This window comes from Dreissena polymorpha, chromosome 1 (genome assembly GCF_020536995.1).
Source record: "Dreissena polymorpha isolate Duluth1 chromosome 1, UMN_Dpol_1.0, whole genome shotgun sequence".
NCBI classification, from domain to species: Eukaryota; Metazoa; Mollusca; class Bivalvia; order Myida; family Dreissenidae; genus Dreissena; species Dreissena polymorpha.
Genome location: NC_068355.1, coordinates 50,589,588 through 50,613,246, shown reverse-complemented (window position 1 = coordinate 50,613,246; position 23,659 = coordinate 50,589,588). Strand labels below are relative to the sequence as shown.

Genomic DNA, 23,659 nt, shown 5'->3' with positions numbered 1-23,659 from the left:
AGTAAACGTTAGACATAAAATTGGTATAAAGATAATAAAAAACGACCACAAAAAGAAGTGCTCAGTTAAAAAAGGTTTAAATGCTGTGTTTGTAGATGTGTTTGTGATCATCATGGGCAGCTAGACTATTCGACTTAAATTATGATGCATGGGGATGTATTGGTTGTAATAAAAACACTGCGCAAATATAATTATTTGCAAGTTGTAATTTCTTCCCGATACACGAAGTCATCCAAAAATCATTAAAGCTGCAGAGAAGATAAATAAAGTATTCAACACCTACCGTATTTGCAGCATACATTAATACTTTGAAATATTAGAGTGAAACCTTAAACGTCAATTGTGGAGTATGCTTGTTTGCATTGCAGTACAACGATATCATCCATTACAAGAGTATTGCTAGTTTCGCAATCGTTCTTGAAACCATGTATCAAGGTCTAATTCATTATCAAGCCAAGAAAAGAAACTCGACTAGTTCAAAACCTATAATGCAATTAAAATATAATATTACAAATATTAATATTTTTGTCAGTCATGTTTTTTTCTCAAGATGGATAAGTAAAAAGTGGGTAAATAAATTCATGCGTTTTTACATTTTAAACATATACGAGACACGTTAGCACAATACAAACGAAAAACCATAGTATAATTGGCAGTTGATACGAATCTTAAACATGCAATTAGCATATATCTAACAAGGGAATATATAAATACACTACCCAATTGCATCTTAACTGGCGCACTTACGATTTACTCCATTATCCAACATATTATATATGTAATACGCCAAATACATGACAAATTTTAGATTGAGAATACAAACTAAATGACTTCATTAATAGAAACGAATTTATACTTCACAATTTGCATTTCGAATGTAAAAACTTAAAATAAAAGCCCTCTTTCTCTGTATGCTCTTGTAAAACAATCAATACATTCCCATCTTTCGTTGTTGGTATGTTTGTTATGGATTAGTAAGATTTAAATATATACATAAACATGTAAATTCCATCGGCAAAGATAATGACTCATTTCATATTACATTATAATGCGATAAGGAAAAAAAACTTTAAAATTGTATGTCTATCTTCTTTTAAGGTAAACAATTTATAAAGCAAAAAACAATATATATATATATATATATATATATATATATATATATATATATATATATATATATATATATATATCGGTTTTACACACACACAGTTTTTGCACGCTTTGAGGTATTTTTTGATTTCGAACGGCATTATTGGATCGCGATTGGAGTCGGGTGTTGCAATAATAATATACCATACATGTCTCTCACATTGCAACTGTCTGTGGTGCCAAGCCCAATAAGCAGTTCTAAACTGCAGATTGTATCAGGAAATCACATTCGTTGGGCGTAGTTTCTATAAGTTGAAAAATTCAACCGAACGTAAATTTGATTGGCTATAGCTAGTGTTCATTTGCAATTTATGTAACCTAATGATGTACTATATGTACGTTCAATTTAAATTGTCAGAGAATAATGTGTATCGATTATTTGAACACAACATATTTAAAATGATTAGCCTGCGATGGCATTTGGAACTTTAGGTGTTAGAACTGTAATACGTCACCCTCTGTTCTTTGTGCGTACATACCTTTGTGTCACGGTATTGTGCATTCAAAATCAAATTACAAAACACAACTACTAATCAACTAAGGATTCTCAGACATTTAAGAAAGCAAACGCTGTATTTATTTTTTGCCGAAGCTTTCGACCTCACGGTCTTCATCAGCGGGCATTTTTTATTTTCAGATGTTTTATTATGAACGGAAATGACGTCGTACATTTCCGGCGTCAACGTTGTATACGCGCCCGTTTATTAATGTTTATTCTTGCACGTCGATGCCATATGGTCGGTATGTCCTTAGTTTTGACTTCCACAATTGCTCCATGGTTTTGCGGTACTCGTCCGACCCGCTGAGTTTTTCGTTTAAATAATGCATGGCTAATAGAGACTATATATATATAAATATATATATATATATATATATATATATATATATATATATATATATATATATATATATATATATATATACGTACATGCATTATATATGCATTTAGAATGGCATTAAACAAGACAAATAAAGCAACTAAAGGCTCACACGTTTTGCTACATCCAATCAAGCCCGTAATAGTTCATATTTCTCAGTTCACATTGCTCACCAAAAAATATATATTCATAATTACATTGATTTCATAGACATTTCTTGACATGTTTTAATGTGTAAAAAATATGGATTCCTTATCAACTCGAATCATACCAAACAATAGGTTAACATGGTGCTTACACAGATCAGGGGGATTTCGGCCTTAACCATGAAATACAAAAATACGTTTTAAATCATGTGTAAGAAAGAGAACATTTTGACTTGGGAAATGTATTGAACTGTTTATTGTTTATGCTTCTTAATTTTTGTTATTAAAAAAACCGGGTTTGAATATTCTTAACTTATTTCAATACTTTAAAAGAAACGTTGATAAAATATACCAGCAACGGGCATTGAATCCGGGACCTCTAGATGTAATGGAGTTTTACTAAAATACCACACAATCCTTTGACGATCTGAGCTACGTATAATAATTGCTATCTTGTTTTTATTTTGACCTCATCATTGTAGTTTTACGCTATAACTCGTCGACTGCACGGGTTGACGAACATGAACCAAATAAGACGATATTAAATGAAGTTAATCACAGGTTTAAATGTTAAACCATATTGACAACCCCTAACAGAAGTAATTTTTTACACAGGATACTCCGTGTTTCCTAAACCTTGAAAATAACATTCTCTTTCTTAATGTATTTTATTCGCGTGCGACTCCGGAATGAACAAAAGCATAAAAGCTTGGATCGTATTTCCTGTATCATGATATGCAATTCTTGTTTGTAATTACGGAATACCGTTAGGACCATCGTGGTTACACATTAAAATCCATAGGCGATAATGCGATAACGCGATAGTACGATGGCGACAATGCGACAATACGATGACGACAATGCGACAATACGATGGCAACAATGCGATAGTAAGATGGCGAGAATGTGAGAACGCGATAGTACGATGACGACAATGAGACAGTGCGATTACGACAGTGCGAAAATACGATGGCGACAGTGCGATAGTACGTTGGCGACAATGCGAGAACGCGGTAATACGATGACGACAGTGCGACAATACGATGACGACAGTGCGAAAATACGATGGCGACAATGCGATAGTACAATGGCGACAATGCGAGAATGCGAGAACGCGATAGTACGATGGCAACAATGCGACAATACGATGACGACATTACGACAATACGATTGCGACAATGCGATATTACGATGGCGACAATGCGATGATACGATGGCGACAGTACGAAATGACTATCGCATTTTCGCAATTGTATTATCGCACTGTCGCCATCGTATTATCGCATTGTCGCCATCGTATTGTCGCACTGACGTAATGGTATTGTCGCCATCGTACAATCGCGTTCTCGCATTCTAGCCCTCTGGATTTTAATTTGTAACCACGATGGCACTAACGGGTTTCCGTACTGCTATAGTTTGTCCATACGCATCAATATATTTGGTTGATTTGTTGGAAATAAAAAAAATACATCAAAACAATTAAAACTGGAAAATGCATAGTGATTGTACCTTCGCTTAGTAATGATAATCTAAATAAGCAACACTAAGTTGAATACATATCTATAATGGAGGCACCACCCCATGCTCTCGTCAATATTCAGACAACTGTCACTGATGACTACGTCGCGTTGGACACGGTTTTTCGTCAATCACAGACGAACAGAAGAAATGTATCGTAAAAATGAAGATTATTCAAGAATGTAACATGCTACGATAAATTTATTTAGTTCTTTTCGGTTCAATTTCTTTAAATTCATGATGTGAAAAATGCAGCGGAAGCCTTCGCACCACTAATTTTCCTTCATGTGAGCTTCAATACTTTTTATTTATTTGGGTTTGTTGTTTTATAAAGCTTTTGAAATTATGCATTTTCAATTGCTTAATAATGCTTCGTATTTAAGTACACATAGCTAACATCACTCCGAGCCTTCTGTCCTATCAGTGACTTCCTGGTCACGCTTCAAACATATAACAAATCCTAGTCATCTTCGTCGGTCCGCTACATGTTTAAGGGTTGAGTGGTCGGTCACTTTAAGTTGAGTCCAGTCCTATTTCTTTAGGGAATCCCCAGTAATCCCTCAAACAAATAAGATACCTTATTCCTCGGCTCTGGTCCGCTACATGCTTTAGGCTTGAATGGTCGATCACTTAAGGCCACAGTCTTGTTTACTATTTCTTTCCTGATTTCCCAGTGACTTTCATACAAATAACTGACTCCAGTCCTCGGCTTCGGCCCGCTACATATGTTAGGGTTGACAGGCCGGTAACTAAAAGGCCGGAAGGCAGTCAGTCTTGATAACTATTTCTTTAGTGGTACAGTTTTATGGAAAGAAGTTTATTTATAATGTACAACAGTTTCAAATCAACTTGTCTAACCTATGAGATTTGAGTGTTTTCTTAGGGTGCGCATTTGTTTATTTTGGCAAAGCTGTCTAAGATGTGTTGTGACCTCGGTTCTTGCAATAATTATAGGCACCAAGAACTACGGAAGACATATCTTGCAAAAATATAATAAAGTTCGTAAGCTTATCTTGACACAGGCTGACATATGTCCCTATGGTTCTGTGAAAAGCCTTACGTTATTATGTGAGCCCAGAATTGGTTCTAACATAATATTGACATTTAGGACCTAATTTCCTAAAATTAGACGCCAAACTTAACAACAAAGAATACACCGATCAAAGTTTATAATCTCGTATATAGCCAACAATTCAAATTACCGGAACTTGTAAACATTAGGCCGATCCATTATTAGCTGACAAATGTAACTTAAATTCAATTATTGACAAATTAACAAACTATATTTCCTCCAATGTGGATTATAAATACGCTATTTGCGTACTAATAACACCTGGTGTGTATATTGTAATGGGTCCGACAAATCAAGTAACTGATTGTCGCGTTTTTATATATTTATTTTAGATATACAATCGGTATATAAATATTAACGCTAGTTTTCTTTGTTTCAAACATATAGATAGATACCGGTAGATAATTTTTAGTGAACGCGTGTCTCATTTTACGAAATGGGACTAGCCCGAGTTAAAATTATCTATATTTGGTTTATTTAGTAAACTTAAGTACAAGAATGTCTCCTAAACGTGTTATTATTTACTTTATGTATTGTATATTTGTTTAAAATGACTATAGAATATAAAAAATAGACTAAAATAAATAAAATAAGTTAGATAAAATGAAATAAAAATCTTTATTACTTCGACATTTGTTAAAATAATTGAAGATAATGTTTTTCGAAAGTTTCAGCAACGTTTCATAAAAAATATAATGCAACGATCGGATATACTGTATCCCTTCCTTTTACCTTAATATATATAGTATAACATTATAATAAAGACAACCAACATTTTGTGTTTGTGGTCCCGTTTCCTCAAACCATTATCACAAATGGTGAACGCGGTCTGCTGTTAGTATTTTTCGATGCAATGAATTGTTATGTCTTAAACTGCTCCCCACCTCCGCGATAGGCACCATAGCAGTAGAACGAGTAGGCAAACGCTTCAGTTGAGTTCCTTGTGGAACAATCCGTCAGGATAGTTGCGTCATAATAGTCAGGGCCGTTTTGTCCACCCATCAGTTCCGGAGCAGTGAAAGCGCCTTCGATGCTTGACTGGTAAAGCAACCAATAATCGTTGCACAGCTTTCCGCTGCAGGGTCCATAGCAAGAGAACGCCGGTATTTCCGTCACGTTGTTTGTGTAGTTGTTAAAATATTCAACCGTTGGAATATCGATGTTCAAATAGACGTCCGTGTTGTTCGGCTCTTCGCTACATCGGTACTGAATACAAGCGTAGTAGAAATCCTGCACACCGTCATTGGCCTTCTGGATCGTAGTGGAGTAGGTGAAGTAGTAATTAGACCCCGCCGAGGACCATGCACTTGTTGCTGTGATGGCAGGCATGTTCGGAAGGTCATCGATTGTGGACGAAAAATTGTACCCGTCAGTGAAATTTATTCGTGCAGTACACAGTTTTGTACCGTCTGGTATGGGTTCATATGCAGGGAGGCTGGGTTTGATGAAATGGAACGCTGGCTGGTTGATATTCGAGTTCTGGCAGGTTGATAAGTCTTTGTAGAATCCACCATTCGAATTGGAAATAAAATTGATGAAGATATCTTTTTCGTTAGGTAAGACTTCATAATTTATAGCAGTGTGCGCCGCTTCAATCACTGGGGAGTAATTCGGCAGTTGTTTTGGTTTTAAGTTCGTTGTTACTGGAATAGGGATCCCACCAATCGAAACTGTTTCCGTTGATTTAAGATTAATGAATCCGACAAGAACATTGGTTGGATTAGCTGGATTAAAGTCAATGCATCGAACCTCGAAGCACGTGTTATCAAGATCGATTGTATACGGGAAGTAGAGTCTCAGCCTTTCGTTGTTTGGTGTATAGGCAACGACCCCTGGAGTGAATGTGGCTGGATTGGAAGCATCAGCTGGGTTCGCGTAAAAGACTCTCGCTTTAAAGTAGCACCTGGGTACTCCCGGTATCTTGTCAATGTTATACCAGTTTCCGGTATTTATCTGTGTAAGCAAATCATCGGTAAGACTTATCTGTCGTTTTCGACGATTAGCGTTGATTGTTGGAGCTAATATCCATCGTCCGGTAGCTTCATCTAGTAGCCAAAGAGCCATTCCCTGACGTACCCTGAACACGACTTGACCGGTCAATGGATCACCTGATTCTGTTCTTAGATTGACGTTGAGAATGCCATCCGAGAGTAGAGGTTGCCCATCAAAGGTAAGAAACTGGCCGATTTCATCAGTCAACGAGTCATTGACACTAGGTGCAGTAATGCTAATTTGTACTGACTGGCTGTAGGGATTTCCCGCCATATCCGTGATAGAGTTGGCTGAGATGAAAAGCTGAGCCACTCCCTGATCTAAATTTTGAGGGTCATCCGAAATTGAAAGTGTGTTGTCCACATTGGGGTTAACAGTTACTGGGTTAGCCGCTTTGATCATTTTGATTTCTACGTATAGTGTACCTCTGTATGTCGCAGGAAGATCAATCACTTTAACAGCCGCTATGTACTTTCCCAATGGATCCGTCACTTGTATCACGACCTGTGTTGCGGCTGGTATTGAGGCCTTAAACAACCCCGTGCCGTCGGAGACACCTTTCCCATTCATATCGATACTAACGGACATGCCAGAAAGTAGTGCCAGAGTCAAGCTGTCCTTCACAGTTCCGACAACTGTTATACCGTTATCTTTGCAGCATGCACAGCTGGTGACGTAGGATACCTCTTTATTCCCAAACAACCCGCAGTCAACATTGCGAATTTCCTCGACGGGACATATGATTCCATCATCGGGGCAGGTTTTATGGCGGTATATGTTGTATCGACATGTCCCGGCGGGGCAGGTTCCTACGTCATAGGTACAGTCGCCGACCAGCGTTCGGTTCGCAGGGATTCTAGATGATTTGTACTCTGAAACGCAGAATATAATTCATGTATATGATTCACGATCGAGTTTTGTAAAATCATCCAAATATTATGGCACATTCTTATTTTGAATCAAGCAAATTCAAGTGATAAGTATTGCATTCATATTTTCACAATACAACAAAAAATATGTTATGAGTGTTAATGCATATAATCTTACTAAGAAAGACATGTAATGTACGGAAATGAAATTAATGTGTACTATTAAAATGTGCATGCACACATATCACTAGAAGAAGTAATACATTCATATATTTACCTTCTGACCACGGTCTTTTGAAACTGTTATCACACAGCGGGTCTAAAATGAAATAGAATTTATAAAAACCTTTCCAAATGAAAATTAATGAAATAATGAATGTAAATAAAATTGGCTTAAGACCATAATTTATATCAGGCAGCCCTGTATCAGGCCGAAATACAAGTCTTAATATAATACAACTGTTTTAAAGACCTTTAATAAATATTAACATGGTTTTCAATAATGTGTCATTTCTTTCTGAATTTAATACAAACTATTGAGCAATACTTTCAAAATAAGTAAAAATAATCGAAAGTAATAAGCAATGACATAATTATTATTTTGCATGGTTGCATACACTTTATTAAAAACTAAATAAATATACTTAACGTAGGAAATGTACGATATACCTTTTCTAGAATACTAGAATATTAACAACATTTGGATGAACATTTCTGGCTCTATTGTTAAACCGAATTGATGTGAAGAATTTGATAAAGTTATTTGGGTGATTTTGAAAAATAGAAACTGAACAATGTAGACATTTCGAAGACCGTAGTTCATTCGTATGTGGTATAGACAATTGGGAATAATCTAATTGAGAATTGTTCAGTGTATAGTGGAATAGTTAATTTCAGTGGGAAATTATTCCGGAAACTGACGAATAGTTAGAGTCAAGAGGAAACAATAAAGGGGATAATAATACAAACAAAGTGAAGTTTCAAGCTCTTCCAGCAGGGGAGATAATGTACATAATCTCCTGCGGATTAGTGTTACGGAGAGTGTAGAACAGTTGACGTCAAGGAAGAACAGTTTCGGATATAGGAGAAAAATAAATGTCAAGGGAGAAAAAATTTTGATGTAGGAGAAAAGTAAAGGTCAAGGGTTAAAGTTCGATATTACTGAGGTGGGAACATTTTAGGTCCGAGTGTATTTTTTCCAGATAAAAAAAGTCTATAATAGTTGATTATCTATGGGATTCGTTTGAATATACTGAAAAGCTGTAGTAACACAGCAAAATGATAATTATTAATGCAAAATGGCAAATAGTATAAAGATTTACGATTTTAAAAAATGTTATAAAAATATGGTGGAGTGTATAGATTATGCCCCATGTAAACTACTCCATACTACTGATGTTTGATTATTACAGTGAATGAATCACAGCAATTCTGACTGCGATATGGTTTAAACGATATGGGGGACATTATTGGAGAGTGGATAATAGTAATGACGAATGTACACAAATTCGAACGGGTAAAAAAGACACGCATTTTCCCGATATATTATCTAGAGAGATTATCATTATAACATTTTTAGCAACAAAACGAACATTAAATGTATTACCTTTAGGGCAGACTGGACAGCATTGGCCAGGTGGAATGTACGCATTTTTGCACTGAACTTGCTTACAGCGTACAAATCTACATTTATCTGCAAGTAAAGGCACATATTCAATACATTTGCCTTCAATGTCGGTGCAGTTGAAATAAAACTTTCATTTAAACATATTATATGAGTACTTAATTGATGAAAAGGTACATTGATTTTAATCTGTTCATCAGTCTGTTAATTGCATTATTTAGAGAAAAATGCGGGGACTAATGATTAATTCCACGTATGTTATTCGTATATACAGTATACCTGATGGACACACGGGGCAACATTGTCCTTTTGGCACATATGCACCTCTGCATCTCATCGGCTTGCATGAGACTTTCCGACATTTACCTACAACCGGGTAGGAAAAAACTTAGGGCATCTTTATGTGAATTTCGAATTTACTCGTTTAATAAGCCGAATAAAATGAACGGAAAGCATTGACAAGCATTAAAAGCTGTAGCCGCGAAAATTAAAACAGCACGAACGATGACAACAGCAGCAATAATAATAACAACAATAATAATAATAATAATAATAATAATAATAATTATAATAATAATAATAATAATAATAATAATAATAATAATAATAATAATAATAATAATAATAATAATAACAGTTCAACATGCTTATCGTTGGTAGGTAGAAAAAGAAGCTCACAAACATTAAATTAAGGAGTAGTATGTGTTATAATTTATATCATATTTGTGGAAATTAAAAATGCACCACACCGACCGCACAGTTCTATAGCCATTCACTTAGTGCAGTTAGCAGTTACAGACATATTTTTTGCAATTAGTTCTGGTAAACCAGTTAACCAAGGAAGAGTTAGCGTAGGATAATAGACCGCCGTGATTTGACTGACATTCTGTTTAACATGACATCAAATTAACAAACATACAATACACAATTATGAACCACCAAAACAACATTAAATTGCCATGCCGGTATCACATACCGATTCGTTACGTTTCCCATACCTTTTTTCGGTGGTTTACCGTGCCCTTCAGTCAAGGTCACCAAAGCCAGCGTCACCAACACCACCAATACACATGTTCCAGTCTGTAAATAATACGACGCTTGTACTCGTTCCTATTTACATGATACGTTAGTTTATGTGTGATAAATCATTTCGACAATAATGCTTCGACATTAAATTATTGGAAAATATTCAAGAACGTATATGCATTCGATTTTTTTAATATAAAAATGCAGAACTGTATTTATATCGGGTTACCTTCATATCATTGCATAATCAACTAATCGCAAACAAATTATATGTTGAACAAATCCCATTAAAGCCTAATAGTTTCAAGATACTCATTTATTGCAAACCCTTTACAAATCAATACAAAATAAGTAGCCGTAAATATTAGTGGAAAAAAATCTACCTTCATAGTATTCCTTCAAAAATTTCTGCTTCTTGTTTAACCAATATTGTTTATGAATTGTGTACATCTTTTTATACGTTTCCATCCCGGATGTTTACGCGTAGAAAAGCAATGAACTACATCCTTCAGTTCACGACCCTTCAGTTCACTGTATCTTTGATCATCGCAATAAACCAATCAACACAGTCAGCCAATCAAAATCAGGCCGATAGGGTGTCTACCTAGATGGAACGTTTGATACGACATTACCTACCATTACCCCCAAAAATATGTAAATGGATTTTTTAATTGAAAACACGCTCAGCTTAAAAAAAGAAACAAGCGATTAAAATGTGTCATCCGTCAATTTGATTACATCTTGCGTATAATATATTTATGTACACGGCTTTATAGTAATTTAACTGAATGGTTTTGTAATTATTTAAAATTGACAAAAAATAAAACTGTACATAAATTCACACAGAAAACTCTAATTGAAGTACTATGTTCGATGAGCATTGCCTCTTGATAGGTTCTCAAGTCGTTCTAACGTCGATTGGAATCTGTCGATTGGAAGTTTAAAGTTTTTTTATTATTTCTAAACGTATCTGGATAATTATTACTTCAATTTTCAATGCAGTATTAGATTTACGTGACCTAAACGACGTTGTATGCACATTTGTTAAGCTCATGTTGTCCACTACAATCATCATATGTTTAAACCAACTACATGCTTTATCCATCGGCATGCGAACACTATTATTATTAAGGATGTTACTTTACTAAACCAAATAAATGACCAAAAGATTGTGTAATGCTGCCAATAACTAATTTTTAAAAATATATTTCCAAATCGTATTTAGAAAAAAAACACATTTAAAAGATATGAATGACTCAAATGTATGGTATGGTAACGAAACAAAACAGAAAACTAATCTCATATAAGTAAACATTTTGCGGTTAAATATATTCATAAAAAAACCCGCAAGCTATTGATATAATTGTTTTAAGTTCAATATGTTATGTTCAACTGTCTTAATCATACCTTTGTTTGAGGTGTTTAAGTGTGTGTGCTGTTTTGCTTTATAACTTGTGATGTACAAACTTTTACCACGTTAACAGTTGAGGAAGATCAACTGGGGGCGTTAGAAATATCACAATGTAAAAATGCACCGTTCAATTTTTAATTCGTTTCCATGTCTTCGGTCACTGTGAAGCTCTCATTTAGGAATAATATGTCAAATAAGTGGGAAAAACTGTCTGTCTGTCCGTTCGTCAGTCTGTCGTACGTTCGCCCGTCCGCCTAGCTGTCCGCCCGCCCACCCGTCTGTGTGAACGTGTTTCTGTCTGTGTGTCTGTCTGTTTTTCCGTTCGTCTGCTCGTCCCGCCCGCCTTACCCTTCCGCCCGTCCGCACCCCCTCCGTCCCCTCCGCATGTCCATTCGTCTGTCCGTTTGCCAGTCCGCCCGCCCGTCCATCAGAGTGTCCGCCCGCCCGCCCGCCCGCACCTCCGTCCGTCCATCCTGTCTGTCTGTCTGTCTGTCTGTCTGTCTGTCTGTCTGTCTGTCTGCCAGCCTGTCTGCCTGCCTGTCTGTCTGTCTGTCTGTCTGTCTGTCTGTCTGTCTGTCTGTCTGTCTGTCTGTCTGTCTGTCTGTCTGTCTGTCTGTCTGTCTGTCTGTCTGTCTGTCTGTCTGTCTGTCTGTCTGGCCAGCCAGCCAGCAAGCTAGCCAACCAGCCAGCCAGCCTGTTAATTTCAGCCTTTCTTTATCAATGTAAGCAAATGACATCAAGGATAATCACGGGTGATGTTTTATCGGTCCGTAAGTGTTTGAGTTTCTTTCAAAATCCATCCATTACAAGTCAAAATGTGTTAATACGTAAATGATGATGTTCGAGATTTAGTACATCGATAGCATCCCAATGTGAAAATCATTTCACAAGCATGCATCCTTCTTTATTGTATTATATTTATTCAATCAACTTTATTATTGATTGAATACTATTGGTTCATGAAGTGGATCAGTTTTGTTTGTACCAAATGTTTGGAGATCCAGATAACAACTTTTGTTGACGACAAACGAGGCCAGTGACTTTAATGTCAACACGTACCTAGTTTTAACATAGAAAATCAATTATACTTTCATAGACATGTACAGCATCATATACAACGGATACAACATTAACACCCAGCTACGATATTTAATTTGCAAAAAGGCATTAATGTAACGTTCTTTTTTTAAATTCCGTGTTATGCCTCGGGTCATCTTAGGAGTCCAATATTTAGTTATGTGTTGGAATTTATTTTAATCCACCACATTGTATGTTCATATCATATATTTTTGGTAATGTGAAATGTAATAATGTATGAATATCACACCTTGGAGGATGATTGTACGTATAGTCAACCAGAGGATGTTGTTGTCAATTTATTCGTTAACATCAAGTATAAATATAATGTAATTGACTGCTGAGGACATCGATATGGATCAGTAAACAGGATTTAATTGAGTGTTTTAGTTCTGCTTCAAAGGTTTGATGTAAACACTTTGTTGGTTTCTCCGAACGTATATAGCAAATTAAATATTGCAAATACGATCTAAACTGCATGTTTGGTTCGTGTATTTAAATCTAATTAAGGATATATTTAATTAAAAAATGTCAATATACTTAATAGTCACTTGATAGAAATTTCCGTCTGTTTAATCATTACAGAAATTGCATTGCGAAGATATGGATTTAATGGACATGATGCTATGACTTTAAAAAAGTATGCTTTTTAGTTTTTGAAAGCACATGGATATTTTAATAACACGGTTTTATTAAATGGGCAGCAAGTACTTTAAAATACGTAATACAAAAAGACATCGTATGGCGCAAATTACGTGACTCGTTTACTTCATAAAAAAGTCAAAACTGCTACACATGCCGTCTGGGTCATCATTCGAGGTCACAGATGTTGGCCCATAGTTTGACCTGCAATTTAGCAGAATAATGCCCTTATTGTAGATCAGTTCATTCCTAAATGTATAGTCCTGATATTGGTAATGTTCCGTGTAATGCTATGCATTTCTAGATGTATGGTTCTTTTGGGTATTCACAGATGATTGTCATTTGTTTGCAAGTTTTAAATCAAGCTCCTAATTAAACACAAAATTATAATATTAAATACTGAATGGTCTGTAGATGAAGGCCCATTTTTTCGAACACACTTGATAATATTTTAACCAATTAAAACAAAAACAAAAACATTTATTTAGAAACCATTAACCAGTGTTGTTATTGTTTACGTCAAGTCATGTAAATATTTGCGACATTCTCTGATAACTAGCTAGTGGCAAATAACTGTTCAGCTTGGTTGAGCCTGTAAAAGCATGCTCATATAAGATATCCTTTCATCACGAAAAATATTTGTAATGAGTCACAGCACTCAACTTGAGTATGTGGATGATATATGCCAAGCCTGATGAAAAGCCGCTTGGAGCTAAATTGATTTCGCTGATTTCTTGGTAAAGGCTTGTTTTTGTTTGTTCCCACCTACCTACGGAGAAGGCGCATTGAGCGCCAGTGCTAGCAAGTAAGTAAGTAAGTAAATTAATTATTATCGTGACATGTACAATATAACAAAACATCAAATTAATACATGAACACATTATTTTGCACCGACCCAGTGGGCCTATAAGTCACCAAAACAGAATATTTCAAATTATATACAATAGCTCCCAGGCGCGTATGCATCTTTTGACAATTTAAAAAACTTGAAAATTATAAAGCGTTGCAACGCGAAACGGTTGAATAATTCGGAGAGTTTTGTTGTTGTCGTTATATTTTGTGAAACTACGACGATTGCTTATATAAAGTATAAAATGCATCGCTAATTATATGAGCACGGATGGCCGAGTGATATAAGCGGTAGACTTTTACTCCAGGACTTCAGGGGTCAGTGGTCCGAGCCTGTTGACGGTTACTTTTTTAAAATTTTATTCTTGTTTTTTTACTGAAGTTTTTTGGATCCAAAGTTTACAATTGTCAATATAAAGCATTTAATTATAAACTTCAATACGTGCCAAAATCTGTGAAAAGGCGCCTTTAACCGTGTTCGACGAGTTCATATTCAAAACAAAGAAAGCGAGCGAAGCCTTTTTCTCAAATGCACCCAAATTAAGAATATATTGCGCATTTTATAGAGGATATTTGTTGGATTGGGTGGAATATCGATTTTATGTTGGATTGGGTGGAATATCGATTTTAATTCACCAGTGATCATGATCACGAGTGAATTAAAATCGATATTCCACCCAATCCAACAAATTTTCTTTTTATTTTATGCTCACAAATTAATATTTTTATACATTTGCCAATCCGTTCAACCAATTTCCCATTGGGCGCCCCAAAATATCATTACCGCTTTTACAATAAGCGTTGCAAATAGTTCACAAAAAAACCAACGTTAAACAATAACTTTTTTGTATTTACAATGCAACACATATCAAGTGAAAAGATAAAAAACACCGATAACATCATTTAAAAAATAAATAATCATATGATGACACAATTTGTTTATTATGACATGTTGGTGTATTAATATGCGGAGTCTATTTATAGCGCAGCATTTGACCATATAAAAAATTAAAAAGTATTTTAGTACAAAACAAATAGCTGGAAATTGCAGCTATCATTCAAAATTCGTCCCAACTGTCGTCAATCTAATCTTATTAGGTAGGAGTGCTGGACACACTCCGGGTCCCAACATTATGCAGCCTCAGCGCGGATGTAACTCATTACCTGGGAAAAACACAAATACACACACTGGGTGCAGCCTAGGCGCGTATAGACTCAAACAAGGCAGCAAACTCAAGTGCGGGCACAATCATTTAAGATTTACATATTGAATACGATATTCTAACAGAAATTACACAACCACCTAAGTGAACATACCATCTTTGATATTTCGTTCGATTGTTAGATTTCAGCATATACATGTATAAGGTCATTTCGCTATTAGTTAACTTATCCATATGTTCGTGGGCGAACTCGGATAGTCAAGTGCTCATACGATTGAGCTCACATGGTCCGGCTATGTGCTCATACCTACTTTCGAGAATCATCATGAATGTATTGCCATACTTAATGAACAAGAATGTGACCCGCCATCCCAGTTTCGCTGAATGGGTCAAGTTACCCACGGGTACTACTTCCCCGTACCCCTAAATTCATTTTCGTACCCAAAATTTTCGTACGCAATTTTTGTATCGTACCTAAATGTTCGTATCAACATACACAATTGTGGTGATATAGATAAACTTAAATTGATGTTTTATATCCATCCTCTTCAAAAGCATCGTCACACCAGTACTGCCAGTACTTTGATTTTAGCTTTGATGTCACCTGGCTTAGTGCCACCATACATATGCAAATGAGTTAAATGTTAATTAATTCTACCTGTATGGGGTGATTCTGGGCTCTGTTATCCCAGCGTCCGCCTTTATCTCTGCCATGATGCCGTACAGCTTGTTTATACCAATTGCTGACTTCCTGAACCAGCCAAGCTGTGTGCTGTTGCATGGTGTAAGGAAGAACGGACTGTCATCTCCTCTCATTTCCACCGGCCGTTTGTCTGCATACAGCTTATACAGATGAACTGGGTCTCTGTTGGGCCCTTCGGGGACTGCATAAGCCCTTGGTTTGACTGACCTAACAAAATTAAACTTTATTTGTGTATAAAATAGCAATACTGAATTCAAAAGTTTCCACGAAGTTGCTTTAAACCATATAAAACATGATGTCAATGGCTTTTGTTTGGCAATTAATCATTAAGTTCATTTATTAATCATTAATTTATTGATCTTCTGTTACTAATGAGTCGGCCATAATTTTTTAAATACATAAAAAATTATTATATCATTAATAAGTTAACCATTTTGTTGATTTAAAATAATTTATAAATATAAGCATGTTACATTTACATTAATTTTGCCATGTCAATTTTATAAGCCACTTATAATTATGACTATTAAATTAAATACTTGAATTAAAAGGCAATTCATGATTTGACACCAAGTGTAACGTCCCCCCAGCAGAGTTTATGTATTTCATTTCCCGTCCTCATGCCGAAATGGGTTGTGCAGATCATCCACAACGAATGAATCAAGGCTCTGGGACTAGAATCTCCTAGTGTCTGGGCTGAATACATTGCCTCGATGTGCTCTTTTGTTAGTGCCACAGCCTCTCTGGGTTTATTCCCATAGCCTTGTTTTTTCAATGCCTTTTGTTTGATTTTCATCACTTCCCAGACTTTGGCAAATTCTTTGTCATTCATGAGTGATATGTTACTGTTTTTGTGTTTTAAATAGCGGTCAATTGAGCCGATGATGCCTCGCAGTGTTGTGGGCTCGTACTCACTTCCATCTTTTTTGGTGACACCCAACAATAATTCACAAATCAGATTGTTCAAATCATGCGCAGGAATATTTTCAACATTTCTTGAGTCTTGTTTGTGAAGAAGAAATTGGTTGAAGAGTTTCATGTCACTAACTGTTTTCTTTTGGTGTTCATATTTTCATTTTCATTTAGGAAATTGTCAATATTGACTTCTCGAAACTGCCGTTTCATTGTTGTTGCTGTGGCCGTTTTTGCTGCAGTGGCTGTTGATGACTGTATCCCAGCAGAAATTGTTTCTGAAGCCCTTCCATAAGTTTGGTTTGTTTCTGTTATGGATAACAGTGTTGCTGATACTTTTGTTGCTGCTGATACTGTTGCTGTTGTTTCTTCTGCTAAACTTGATGTCTCATTAAGATTTTCTGTATTTTCATTAAAATAATTTTCAAAATCAAAAATATCCGAGAACATAAAATTAATTTCTTCGTTTTCCATTTCATTCATTGTTAAGTTTCAGAGTAAAGGCTTAAGAAGCAGACGACAGTGTGTACATGTATGTTCAAGGGATGTTACTCCGTAAGTTTATATAAATATAAATTAAAGAGTTCTCTTTCTTGGTGAAAGACTGCGTGGGGGTCACAATGGGGTAAAAAAAATAGTTCCGGTAAAACAGTGAAAATTATCGATAATTTTCACTGATTATTTTCACTGTTTGAACAGTGAAATGATCAGTTTTAATTCACTGATATTTCTCTATAAACCACCGCAAAGCATAAAATAAAATAGTATTATTTAACCTCTCGAGCGTATATGGTTAAAAATCATGATATTGTTAAGACCGTCTGATCGAGTGACTGAGAGTTTCATGTGCATGCACATAGCTGTAAACTGTAGCGCGAGTATTTCAACCAATGAATTCCTGTAATATTCCACCGTCATATCCAGATCCATGTTGTTCGGTTGAAACGTTGTCAGATGATGACCGGCGTCGTATCCTTTTCCATCGAGGGTACAGTCTGTCATAAATAAAGACATATCAGCCGTGTAGAAAATACTATGCAGCGGACCTACAGTGTGGACGTCAACAGTTGGATCGAGACGTCAATCGATGGAAGGTCCGATAGAGTCTTATGGATGCAGACAAACGGCCAAAAGCCCTGCTTTATGCATTGAACGCTTGTGGAAGCGGTTACCTACTTATTCAGCTGAACGCACATAATTGCTCACCATTCCTGCAACATCAGCATCCTGCAAGCGGTCTTTAGCTTTACGAAGCGTATTAAAACATAAATTCGCTCTGCCATGGGCAAGGGTCGCTTTAAAGCGCTTGCAGGGCTCCACATCCACCGGGAAAGTGTAGTGGACATTAAAAAAATACAACACTTTTGCCTCTGCCAAGAGTCGAAACATGCAGTTCCTCTAAACAAACGTCAGCTGTGCAAGTGAAATGCCATATGTTGCTAAACTGTATATATGTTAAAAATGTTTTCAACGAAACGAATAGTTTATTTTTAAAACCCATAAAAATGAGAAAAATCACGTCTGCGTCTGGCCTATTCTTCCCGGTGGGTGTATCCGGACCCCCTTAAATGTGCCTGTACATCCTTGGAGGGCTCGCTACGCCCCTGGTACCACATACACTGATACATGTGAATAATATATAACGAATATGAATATGAAAAAAGTAATTCAGAACTATGCAAAGATAACGGTTCGTCGTTTTAAATATGAGTTAACAATAAATTTAGCCAGTATTCGTGGCCATAAAGACATTAGTATATTTAGTTTACTAATAGAATTGTTGTTTGTCAGCTAAGATGATATATCTGCCAAGTGCATTCGCCATAAATCAGTGTATCATATTCAAACAAAAAGTGTACTTCATCATTTATACGATCACCGTGGCACAATCTACAATCTACAAGTCCTCTAAAGGATCTCCTACAAATCGTCCAGTGTCAACCCTTAATGACAATATACTCATTCTTAATTGACACAACATTGATCGTTCAATCTTTTTAAGTTAAGTTCAATGTATTCCTCTGTCTTGAATGTACTTAAAAAGTCTGTAAGTCCTTAATTTGGAAACATGCTGGATATCCTGGCTCCATCTATTGAATAAGATGAATCTGATATTTTGAGTGTGAAAGATTTACCACTGTTTTATTATCGAAATTGTTTGAGAGACCAATCGTACTGAGTATCTCTTTCAAATCTTTGGTTCAGTTATGTTTTCCAAGTGACTATTATAATCAGCAATACACATTTTCTTGGTGATTCTGTGATCGTCTATTTGCTCGAGCGTGTTCCAGTACCGTAGCATTGAAAGCCAACGTCGGTATACACTTGGAATCCATCTGGTGTCTCCGATCATTCCGAGAACTGGCGTGAAACGGTTAACGCCGAGAAAATATCGCATGGCTCTGTGTTGGTCGTTGTCAATTGGTTGACACTGTTTATAACCTATAACTGAAGAGCAGTAATTAATCAAAGCGCTGTAGGCGCTGAAGACCTGGGGCTAGGTTTAGTGTGGCGTAAAATGCATTTAGGATGTTTTGTCAGAATTTCAATACAATTCACCGTACAATATTTTTTTGTCGACATTTTCAGCATTGAACCCTCCAAAAAATTTTCCTTCATTTTTTGTGAACCATTTATTTACAAAATTCACTCTCATTCATCCAAATGTTGAACAACCAACACATTTTTAGTATGTATTAATAGATAAATGCATACTATTTATAAATATGATAGTTTATAACATGTGACAAAAGGAATTAAGAAACAAGGGCTGTTTGTAAAACATGCATGCCCCCCATATGGGCTGTCAGTTGTAGTAGCAGCCATTGTGTGAATACGTTTTTTGTCACTGTGACCTTGTCCTTTAACCTAGTGACCTGAACATTAATAGGGGTCATCTGCCAGTCATGATCAATGTACCAATGAAGTTTCATTATCATAGGCGTAAGCATTCTTGAGTTATCATCCGGAAACTATTTTACTATTTCGAGTCACTGTGACCTTGACCTTTGACCTAGTATCCTGAAAATCAAATGGGGTCATCTGCCAGTCATTACCGATGTAACTATGAAGTTTCATGATTCTAGGTCTAAGCATTCTTGAGTTATCATCTGGAAACCATTTTACTGTTTTGAGTCGCTGTGACCTTGACCTTTGACCTAGTGACCACAAAATCAATAGGGATCATCTGCCAGTCATGATCAATGTTCCTATGAAGTTTCATGGCCCTAGGCGTAAGCATTCTTGAGTTATCATTCGGAAACCATTTTACTGTTTCGAGTCACTGTGACCTTGACCTTCGACCTAGTGACCTGAAAATCAATAGGGGTCATCTGCCAGTCATGATCAATGTGCCTATGAAGTTTCATGATCCTAAGCGTAAGCATTATTGAGTTATCATCCTGAAACATTTTACTGTTTCGAGTCACTGTGACCTTGACCTTTGACTTAGTGACCTGAAAATCAATAGGGATCATCTGCCAGTCATGATCAATGTTCCTATAAAGTTTCATGATCCTAGGCCAAGCATTCTTGAGTAATCATCCGGAAACCATTTTACTATTTCGAGTCACTGTGACTTTGACCTTTGCCCTAGTGACCTGAGAATCAATATGGGTCATCTGCCAGTCATGATCAATGTAGCTATGAAGTTTCATGATCCTAGGCCTAAGCGTTCTTGAGTTATCATCCGGAAACCATCTGGTGGACAGACCGACCGTCGGACCGACAGACATGTGCAAAACAATATACCCCCTCTTCTTCGAAGGGGGGGGGGCATAAAAATTAACAAACAAGTGGTGTCATCATCCTTCGAATACGAGAAAAATTGCAATCTCTTGTCACGAGTCTTTTTTTTTAAATAAATTGTCAAACAAGAGCTGTCACCATAGGATAGCATATGCCCCTATAAACGCTTTGATACAAGTTATAGCATTTTTTGAAACCTAAACGCAGATTTCGAAACCTAAACGCGGACCCATAGTTCAAGGTGAAGTTCACAGGGGTCGAAATGTTTGTGCGTAGGATAAGGCCTCGTCAATAAGAACATGCATACCAAATATGAAGGTTATATCTCAAGGAACATAGACGTTATGAGCATTTTTCGAAACCTAAACGCAGATTTTGAAACCTAAACGCAGACCCTTAGTTCAAGGCCAAGGTCACAGGGGTCAAATTTTGTGTGCGTATGGAAAGGCCTTGTCCATATACACATGCATACCAAATATGAAGGCTTTATCTCAAGGGACATGGAAGTTATGAGCATTTTTTCAAAACCTAAACGCAAAGTGTTACGGAAAGACGGACAGACGGACTGTCCGATCACTATATTCCCCCTTTTCTTCGAAAGGGGGCATACAAACATGGCAAAAGGAAATTACAATCTTCGAACATAGAAATCATCTACAATGTATGCTTGAATGAAATATAAAGAAAACAAGAGCTGTCAGAGGACAGCGAGCTCAAATATTCGAGTGCTTGACAGTATAACATATAAGCCATCATGGGGAAATTGTTCAAATTATCCAATAAGGTCAAGGTAATAAATAGTTCAGGTATATTTTCAACAATCTATTGAAAATCTGCAAACACATAAAACAAACTAATAAGATTTTTTTCAAGTTTGATAGCAATAGCTTGGGTGGGATGTTTGGATGGACCTTAAAAAATAAAGTAAATTAATATTTGTCGTTGTTTTTTTTAACCATGTTTCAAAGAAAAAAATGGGGTTGGGTAGGGGGGTTTAGCGGGGGTATAATGTTGGGTGTGGTCATTTACTAGACAATCTTTCAAAAATATAAAAGGAAAAAAATATATTTAAAAAAATTGGGGGGGGGGGGGGGTGCAGGGATTCTGGTTTGGGGCGTAGGGTATTGTTTTGTTTGGGTGGAGTCCATTGTGGTATTCAGGTAAGTGCTGTTTTGACAAATTATGAATAAAATCTTATCATACATAAAGAAGTTATGGCAATTTAACTAAAATTTATTATTGTGACATTGAGAGTAAAGGTCATTCAAAGGTCAAAGTACAATTTAACTTGCCAGGTACAGAACCCTCATGGTAGTAAGAAAATATTTGAAGTTTGAAAGCAATAGCTTTGATACTTTAGAAGTAAAGTGGATCTGAACACAAAATTTAAGAAGATATTCAGTTACTAAGACAAAAAAGGGCCATAATTCTTACAAAATGCTTGATACAGTTGTCTGCTCTTCCCAATAGATTGAGGTCATGTTGGTAAAAAAGTTTGCAAAATATTAAAGCAATATGTCAAGGGATATTGAAAATATTTTAGGTGGTACGCAAACTTTAATATAGATTTATCAATAATATGCATATTCTAAGTGAAAAAAGGGCCATAATTCTTACAAAATGCTTGATACAGTTGTCTGCTCTTGTTTAAAGGTTGGGGTCATGTTGGTAAAGAAGTATGCAAAATATTAAAGCAATATGTCAAGGGACATAGGGAATATTTGTGGTGATACGCAAACTTTAACATTAATAATATGCATATTCTAAGTGAAAGAAGGGCCATAATTCAATACTAATGCTTGATACAGTTGTCTGCTTTTGTTTAAAGGTTGGGGTCATGTTGGTAAAGAAGTATGCAAAACATTAAAGCAATATGTCAAGGGACATAGGAAATATTTGGGGTGGTACGCAAACTTTAACATTAATAATATGCATATTCTAAGTAGACAAAGGGCCATACTTCTTACAAAATGTTTGATACAGTTGTCTGCTCTTGTTTATAAGTTGGGGTAATGTTTGTAAAGAAGTATGCAAAATATTTAAGCAAGGCACATAGTTAATAATGGGGGTGGCACGCAAACTTAAACCGACCCCGGGGCGAGTAGGATAGTTCCACTAGATATATTTCACATATATAAAAGGCTTTATAATAATAAGCTAAAATGGGGGTCACCAGTGAAAACGAAAAGTTCCCGCTTTACAATCAAGGTTTATTACCCCCTTATCCAGAAACGCCATACTGAATTTGAGATTTTTATTTGTGAGCATAAAGATAAGCTAAATGTTCAAAAATTATTATAAAAAGATAAAAAAAAAGAGGAAAGGCCTATAATAAACTCATAAACATATAAACATACATATATCTCATATATCATGTGTGAGATGGAACCTACTCAGTGCAGTAAGATTTGCTTACCTACCGGTAGTTTGAAACTGCACGTGAATTGCGTTCTTCTATAAATAAGACTTGAAAATGTTACAGGGAAATAAGAACATTAATTATTAAGTAACAAGGCACATTTAATCATTCAATCAAACACGTTGAAGGAAAATAGATTTATCAATTTATCAATGACTAGTGATACTAGTGACATTAAACTTATTAAGACAAACAAAACAAATACATGATTGTCATGGTAGTTCTTTGAAGAACTTCGACAGGTTGGAATAAGTGTCTCCAAAAGACGCTTGGCATTGGTGACACTGGGCTGACCAGATCATTATAATATGCATACGGTTGAGTTCAGAGCCAGCTATTATATTTATGTTGTTGTAGCATTAAACACATGACTGTAAACAAGAACACTCAGTGACTGCAGATTCCTAGCTTTTTTACGGGTTGAATTTGAGTCCATAATCTGTCTGGTTTCATTTTCCTCCT

The 23,659-nt window shown here is 36.0% G+C and overlaps 1 protein-coding gene across 1 annotated transcript in view; it reads right to left on the bottom strand.

Annotated features, from left to right (window-relative positions):
- Positions 1–10,313, bottom strand: part of LOC127880217 (uncharacterized) — a 39,047-nt gene extending 28,734 nt beyond the window's left edge. The window contains exons 1-3 of the mRNA XM_052427498.1: positions 10,247–10,313; positions 9,528–9,614; positions 9,231–9,317 (exon numbers count right to left, since the gene is read on the bottom strand). Of these exons, the coding sequence (XP_052283458.1) occupies positions 9,231–9,317; positions 9,528–9,585 (145 nt within the window). The 5' untranslated portion in view covers positions 9,586–9,614; positions 10,247–10,313. The remainder of the gene's footprint in view (positions 1–9,230; positions 9,318–9,527; positions 9,615–10,246) is intronic.
- Positions 10,314–23,659: the final 13,346 nt, after the last annotated feature.